The sequence below is a fragment of the Ciona intestinalis genome, unplaced genomic scaffold, assembly GCF_000224145.3.
Source record: "Ciona intestinalis unplaced genomic scaffold, KH HT000420.1, whole genome shotgun sequence".
NCBI lineage: Eukaryota > Metazoa > Chordata > Ascidiacea > Phlebobranchia > Cionidae > Ciona > Ciona intestinalis.
In genome coordinates, this window is record NW_004190741.1 from 1 (window position 1) to 7,809 (window position 7,809).

Sequence of the window (7,809 nt, forward strand, 5' to 3'; positions counted from 1 at the left end):
GTTACTTCTTGACATATTACTCAATTACTGCAAAACTTTAATATAATTTATGCTTATAAATTTATCGCTTTGAATACGATAGCAAAGATCAGTTTAATTAAAACAACGAAGAAAAGAAAATTAGCAGCAAAACGATGCTTGTTAAAAACACGCTATGCATGAAAACGTTGGGAACAGCTTCATTTATGGATAGATACCATTAGCACAATTCATCCAAACATTATTTACCTGAACATCGGCTCGAATGTAGATAACGTTAATAAGCGATGAATTACAAACGTGGGGTTCGCATCCTGGGTTGTACGTTATGTGGATCTGGGGGAATTAATATTATCAAAACATAAGTGTTTATGCTCGTGAAGAATTCTTCGGTACAAGTTGGTAGTTAGGGTTCTAAGGGGCTGGTTACTGTTTATTAGTTAGCAGGTAACACTGGATATACATATTATGCACCAACACCGATATATAACATATAATCCACCAGTTAAACAACATAATCACCATGTTATACTGTCACTACAGCATATTATGGCAATTTAAAAATAATTAACACGGGGCTTCCCCTTACTTTATTCTAAAACTATCAAACAATGAGTAAATTGTGACGTAACACTTACCTTGCAAAGAACAAATTCAATAAAAACTAAAACAAACCAAAGGAATATTTGTCGCTGTTTCATCTTAAACCGCGGTATACTAGTTTAGAACACAGGACATTATGAAGTAACAATAATAAGAGAGTTTTCATTAGAAATCACTCAGCCGTAACGTAAACTATTAATTGATCCTGTTCTATAAAATATGCCCTTGTTTTTCGTCATATTGCCTATTCACTGATGTAACAAAATTAATTATGATGTCACAATAATAAAACAAGAGAGTTTTTATTAGAAATCACTAAGCCGTAACGTAAACTATTTGAATTATGACGTAATAATTGATCCTGTTCTATTAAATATGCCCTTGTTTTTCGTCATATTGCCTATTCACTGATGTAACAAAATTAATTATGATGTCACAATAATATTGCAGAATTGCTGACAATGGTCGATTGTGTCGTAACATCACGTGTTTGTCTCGCACCTCATACGCATTGTTTGATGGTTGTGACGTAAAATACAGTAAATAATTGTATTATTGCGTAACAAAGATAGTTCAAACAACAATTAAAATCATAACAAGTGATTTTTACGTCATAACAACACCAACAATGGTTAATATTGCATTATAATGGAATCAACAAGTAGTGTTGGCGTATAGATCAGATCCATGATGCGACAAACACTTGTAAAGTAACTCGTATTGTTCCTGGATAAAGAATACATTATGACGTTACACATTATGACATCACACATTATGACATCACACGTTATGACATCACACGTTATGACATCACACGTTATGACATCACACGTTATGACATCACACGTTATGACATCACACATTATGACATCACACATTATGACATCACACATTACGACATCACACATTATGACATCACACAGTATGACATCATACATTACGACATCACACCGTATGACATCACACACATTATGACATCACACAGCCTACCATTGTGACCTTCAACCCCAGATCTCGTACGACACGGAAAACGTCAAATTTTGATTCGGATTCGATTCTTTCAATGAGTTGAGACAATGCCACCATTGTTACACTTTCCCAACTATAAACAAACCATTATGACATCATAATCACCACATTATGATGTAATCACCTAGTAACCACGACAACCCCCGTAACTTTTTGACAAAATCGTCGGAAATTATTTGAAGCTGAAATCAAATCCTCAATGCTGCGTGTTGTTTCCAAATATTTCAAAGCAACTGTGTGCTAAACATACTTTGCTTAAACTAGCACAACTAAGTTGTTAAACTACCTTGGAATCATTCCTTCTTATTTCAACTGAAGTTGCGTCATGTTTTAATTCCAACGACATTTCCCCGAAATTTAAGTTCAATCCATCGGTGAATCCAAGATCTCGTAAACTCTGCATTATGACATCACAGTAAGGTTGATGACCATATGACATCATAATATGATTGGTAATATGACAGTATAATAAGATTGATGACATCACAACCAACCTTTGTTTTGTCACAACTAACAATCAAATCCGGGTTTTCAACAAAAATTTTCGTCCAAAATGTTTCAACTTTTTCCACAGGGTTGACGAACACCTGTGAACATAGAAACATTATATCATGTGTTGATTATGATGTCATAATCACCAATGTTGTTCCACAGTTACTGATCAAAGTCACTGATGCGTGAACTTCATGCTTCACTGAAAATCATTGATAAAAGGGATTTTTACTTAACAATGGTCACCATAGTTACCCGTCTTTTGGAGGAATTCAAATTCCCGTCGAACCCTGGGTGACCTAGAATGTAAATAACGAGTTAACGACTTAATTTAGTTAATTAACGTCGGGACCTGGATTCCTTAACTTCCAATAAACTTAAGTCAGTGTTGCCGAGATGTTGCTGTTCAACTAATAGTTGGTGGAGTAAGATGTAGCATTCCTGGAATGTGAAACACTGGTGAATATGCAAACATAGAAATAACATAGATATCCAAACATAAAAACAAGATATTTATCCAAACATAGAAATAACATATTTATACAAACATAGAAATAACATACCAGGTTAGCGAAGAACGAAACATTTAGTTTTCTGAGTTGAGCAACTTGTTGAAAAATGTTGACTTGGTTTTGGTGTTTCAAACATCGGGTTAGTCGTTGATACGCGACGAACAATGAAGTTGCTGAGTCACTGAAAGTATTGTGATGTCATAATGAATGAAAATAAATTTGATAGCGAAGATTAAATTAATTAAAAACAACAAAGAGAAGGGAATTAGCAGCAAAACGAGAGTCGTTAAAACAAGCTATTAGTAAAAACTACTTGAGTAAAACTAGTCAATATAAAGTGTGTCTGCTAAATCCAACATAACATTGTGATGTCATAATCAATCCGATTGTTACAAACCTTCCGTAAACAATCACCGACGAATCATCGGAAACTTTCAACAAACTTTCCGAAACTTTGTTCACGAACCAAACAAAGCTACTATTGATGACATCACAATCGGACCAATTGTTGAATTCAAACAACTTTATTTTCCGAGAAACCTGGAATAAAAATTAATAGTTTTAATAAACAAACCAACTTTTAAATAATTATAATAAACAAACAAGCAAATAATTATAATAAACAAACCAACTTACACTCTCATAGTGAGTCGTTTGGTTGGAAGCTTCAATTTCAACGATGGAAAAATATTTGAAACTTTTTTTCTTGTTTGTCAAAACTTTGACGTTCCCGTATGTTGCACAAACTTTCACGTCGGGGTAAAACTGGAAAACAAGAATCAAGTTAAATTTTCAAGTTAAAGTTAAATATTTTAACTTAATCAATTTATTTTCACCAGAACAGCCTTTTTTTAATAAAGTAAAATGTCATTTCTACGTTTAATAGCCACGATTACTTTATTATGACATCATAATGACCTGATTGTTTGTTTCCGGAAACCCAACAACCACCCAGCATTGTTGCGTCATAATCAAATTCCATAATTTTGAACAATCGACGTGACTCGCGATAAAAACCTGCGAGGATAAATCGGAGGAAAAAATTGGGGGAAATTATGGCAAGAATTAGGCCCCATTTCACCACAGGTAAAATTATTTAGGGTAAAAGTTACCCCATTTACCTGGGGGTTTCCCTCATTTACATACGCCCCCTCTGTTGCCTCGCTCGGTATCTTGACTGAAAAACAAACATCGGGTTCAATGGTTTGCTCACCAACACCCCCTGGTTCGGCAAACATGAAAGTGAAACAAATCACAAAATAAACAACTTACAAATATTGTTGGAACGAATTCTACTTGTAAAATTCAATTCCTTTGCCTGGAATATAAATTAAAATAAAAGATAAAATGGCATCAAAAAAATAGAAATAACAATAATTTAATAGAAATACCATCTCGGCGAACTGTATAACAAATCCAACATTAGAATTGGAACTTAGATTTTCGAATCGCTCTAAAAGTTTGTTTTTCTCGATATTATAACCAACATAGACATCTTCAATATGTTCGTACACAGCATCATCTAGTGGGGAAAGTTTAAATTAATTTCATTGAAAACTTTATTTTATTTTTGTTACCTTTAAATGCTTTGTTGCAGTGTTGACCAACATTTTTATCAACAACAGGTTGCCTTCTGTGGAATACATAAACTGGCAACACTGGAAATAATTACCCGGCAACACTGCTTACCTGACGAAGTATATCACTGTTGCTACAACAACCAACAATAGAAATCCAATAACGCAACTCAACGCGATAATAATCGTTGATTGTGATGAACACGGGTCTATTGTTACATCAAGTATGATTATGACATCACAAGTATGAATATGAAGTAAATACCTGATATTTTTGTTGCGCAATCCTCCCCTTTATATCCCTCCACACATTGACAATGATAATGAGCCCCACTACTTGTGCAAGTCCCACTGTTGTAACATTCAACCAGTCCACAAGGATCAACAAGGTTTACTAACATATTATATTTAATAACTTAAATAAACAAACATTTAAACAAATACTTGGCTGTTCACAAATATAACCCATTGTTTCATCACAATCCCCGGGAAGCCATCGTAATTCCTCGCTTCCTGATTGGCTGATCATCTTCAAACAACTCCCCATGACATCACTTCCTGTTTCGCTCCAGTATTGGAAGGTCATGTGACTTCCATCCAACCAGAACCAACCTGGAACCAACGACAACAATTTTCAAACAAAACCAACTTCTTATTATTTTACCATCGTTTGTTTTCTTGGCTCCGATCCACAGTTGCACCCCCTCACCATTATACATTGAACTTGTTTGCTTTTCAATAACTTGTTGTGTTTCTAAATCTTTTATAATAACAAGCCCCGCTTGTTTGTTTAATTCACACAGATCGCTTGATTTGGAAAACGATGACAAACTGCTGGCTTGATAATTTATATGAAGAAGGTTTTCATTTAAATCATTTTCTTCAAATTTCGCTGAAACATCGACAACTAAGATAATGTGATTGTTGGAAATGAAAACAAACCTTCAGCACAAAGTTGTCCCATGAAAGCAGGTTGACAATCGCAAGTAAAACTCCCAACAACCCTCACACAACTACCACTGTTATTACATGGGTTGGGTTCGCACAGATCTGTTCATAACTTGGTTAAACAAGAACAAACGATCAAACAATTGTAACCTGTTTCACAATGATCACCAACATATCCATCTTGGCAAATACATTGATATCCCGCATGTGCGTGGTTACATGTTCCATTGTTGCATGGGTTGGGTTCGCATAGATCTAGCATCAAGTGTTAACAATGATTCCAACACATAAATATATTTACCTGTCTCGCATATATCACCAATATATCCATTAACACATGCACAAGTGAAACTAGCCACCCCATCTGTGCAGGTCCCACCATTAAGACAAGGCGTTGAGGCACAGTCGTCTATGTCTGCAAAAAAAAGGTTTAATACTATGCTAGGTAAACAGTTAAAATGGAAAAGTAAATTACTTGTTGAACAGTCAGCTCCAATATACCCATTAACACATGCACAAGTGAAACTAGCCACCCCATCTGTGCAGGTCCCACCATTAAGACAAGGCATTGAGGCACAGTCGTCTATGTCTGTTAAGAAAAAGTTTAACCATGACTGTCTAGTTAGAAAAGAATTACATAACAGGGCATTAGGGTACGAGAAATCTACATACAATCCATAACTATGCTTTATCGGTTAAATTAGTTTTGCCCCCTTTTCCTAAATTTGAATGTTTCTGCAGCTACATTACACAAATTACGACAAATTACCTATTTCACAATTAAATCCTGTATACCCATAAACACATGCACAAGTGTAACCATTTACTGCATCTGTGCAGGTCCCACTATTTTGACAAGGGGTCGAGGCACATTCATTTATGTCTGCAAAGAAAGTTGAAATAAGTCACGGAACCAACACCAAGAATGTAAAAACAATTTATTTGGTTGTTATTCGACTGTATGGCGAAAGTTATTGATAAGTGGAGCATGCCACACAAGGGTTAAACCTAGCTCATAAACTAACCCATGGTCACCCCTAACATATCCCTATACAAAGATGAACCCACATTAAAAGTTTCATAGTATTGTGGGGGTTAGGGTTTAAAAGCAATAAAACTAATCGTAACAATGTTGCACAAGACATACAATAAATAATACAAGGGGGGATAATAGGGTAATAATCAATAAATGTTAGAAACAATATTAATTGCAAATTACCTGTTTCACAATTTGTTCCTGTATATCCATTAACACATGCACAAGTGAAACTAGCCACCCCATCTGTGCAGGTCCCACCATTAAGACAAGACGTTGAGGTACAGTCGTCTATGTCTGCAAAAAAAGGGTTTAATACTATGCTAGGTAAACAGTCAAAATGGAAAATGAAAAAGTAAATTACTTGTTGAACAGTCAGCTCCTGTATACCCATTAACACATGCACAAGTGAAACTAGCCACCCCATCTGTGCAGGTCCCACCATTAAGACAAGGATTTGAGGCACATTCGTCTATGTCTGTAAAAAAAGAGTTAAACGCAAATCCCTTAACCCCTCACCACTATATTACAACATAAGTCCTACATACCAATCTCACAATGAGTTCCATCATAACCAGCCAAACATTTACAGGAATAATCATGGCCTGAACTTACACACTGCCCACCATTTACACAAGGATTCCAAATACATGGCTCTGGGTTGAAGAATTGTGATAATAGTACATTCAATGACACAACAATAGACTTACTTGATTGACAGATGTAGTTTTTCTTGTTTGTTCTTAAATCATCGCCCCATTTACCCAATGTATCAGCAGATAAACCAATTTCACTAACAGGAAAGACATAAGCACCTACTTGGTTGTTATTTCCAACTAACAAACCATTCCCATTTGGTTCACCAGTGTACCAGTTGGTAAAGCCACCATCAAGTTCTGAACCATCCCCCCACTTCCATATATCGTTTCCCCCATCACATTTAGCCCCAACCCAATAACCCAACAACCAAACCCCCTCCCATGTATTTTCATCAATAGAATCTTCCATCCCACCAAGTTGCTCATTAATCATATTTTGAACATCCTGTGATAATATTTCAGCCAATGTACCGCCCCCATTTATACAAACTTGGTTTGCGTCTTGTAAAGTTTAAACGATTGTTAGCATTGGTTGGGTTGTAGAATGTGTATTCATATCCATTGAAGCTAACTGCTGTTCGGGCTTCTGCAATGTAAATATAGTTACCAATGTTGATTATTTAATTCTTACTGTTTAAATAATGATATATTTTATTGACAAGTATGCATTTAACATATTTCTACACATGTACCCATATATTGGTAACATACATCTACAACAAACCTCGCATACAAATCCAATTCTTCTTATCTCCTTTAGCATCGTCTCCCCATTTACCAAATACATTGTGGCAATTTCCAGAAAAATCGAACGCATAAACAAGAGTCCGGCTTGAAGCAGTGTTACTGTTTGGTTCATATGACCCACACACAACAGAAGTGTACCAGTTCTCGTAACTTATACTTGTCCCATCCAACCACATCCAACCTTGAACATTTTTATTATTGTTAGAACACCCACCACCCCCACACTTCCCACCAACCCAATAACCACGATCAAAATCCTTAACCCAACCATCTTCAACCAGAACCAT

At 35.6% G+C, this 7,809-nt stretch overlaps 1 protein-coding gene across 3 annotated transcripts; it reads right to left on the reverse strand.

Moving 5' to 3' along the window:
- Positions 1-1,117: 1,117 nt before the first annotated feature.
- On the reverse strand, positions 1,118-7,591 carry LOC100181677. Of its 3 annotated transcripts, XM_026839575.1 has the most exons (29): positions 7,500-7,591; positions 6,887-7,361; positions 6,725-6,832; positions 6,541-6,654; positions 6,360-6,473; positions 5,616-5,729; positions 5,442-5,555; positions 5,291-5,395; positions 5,135-5,242; positions 4,857-5,084; positions 4,637-4,804; positions 4,458-4,586; positions 4,305-4,401; positions 4,193-4,248; positions 4,007-4,137; positions 3,888-3,933; positions 3,737-3,792; positions 3,534-3,632; positions 3,252-3,380; positions 3,013-3,155; positions 2,667-2,796; positions 2,456-2,544; positions 2,359-2,402; positions 2,250-2,305; positions 2,106-2,198; positions 1,898-2,008; positions 1,736-1,851; positions 1,573-1,684; positions 1,118-1,308 (listed from the first exon to the last, which is right to left on the reverse strand). In XM_026839575.1, exons 2-29 carry the CDS (start codon positions 7,206-7,208, stop codon positions 1,237-1,239), a joined length of 3,204 nt encoding a protein of 1,067 aa, XP_026695376.1. In that variant the 5' UTR covers positions 7,209-7,361; positions 7,500-7,591; the 3' UTR covers positions 1,118-1,236. The 3 variants fall into 3 exon arrangements, with proteins under 3 accessions (XP_026695376.1, XP_026695377.1, XP_009858681.3); XM_026839576.1 differs by lacking the exon at positions 6,360-6,473; XM_009860379.3 differs by lacking the exons at positions 5,616-5,729; positions 6,360-6,473.
- Positions 7,592-7,809: the final 218 nt, after the last annotated feature.

What these genes read in the sequence shown, in the direction of transcription:
- LOC100181677 (XM_026839575.1), bottom strand. Translation starts at nt 7,208, where the DNA reads ATGATTAATGAGCAACTTGGTGGGATGGAAGATTCTATTGATGAAAAT. An exon ending in TTAGTTGTGACAAAACAAAG is followed by an intron (nt 2,009 to 2,105) that starts GTTGGTTGTGAT and finishes GTCATAATGCAG; the next exon opens with AGTTTACGAGATCTTGGATT. An exon ending in TGGGGTTGAAGGTCACAATG is followed by an intron (nt 1,309 to 1,572) that starts GTAGGCTGTGTG and finishes TTCTTTATCCAG; the next exon opens with GAACAATACGAGTTACTTTA.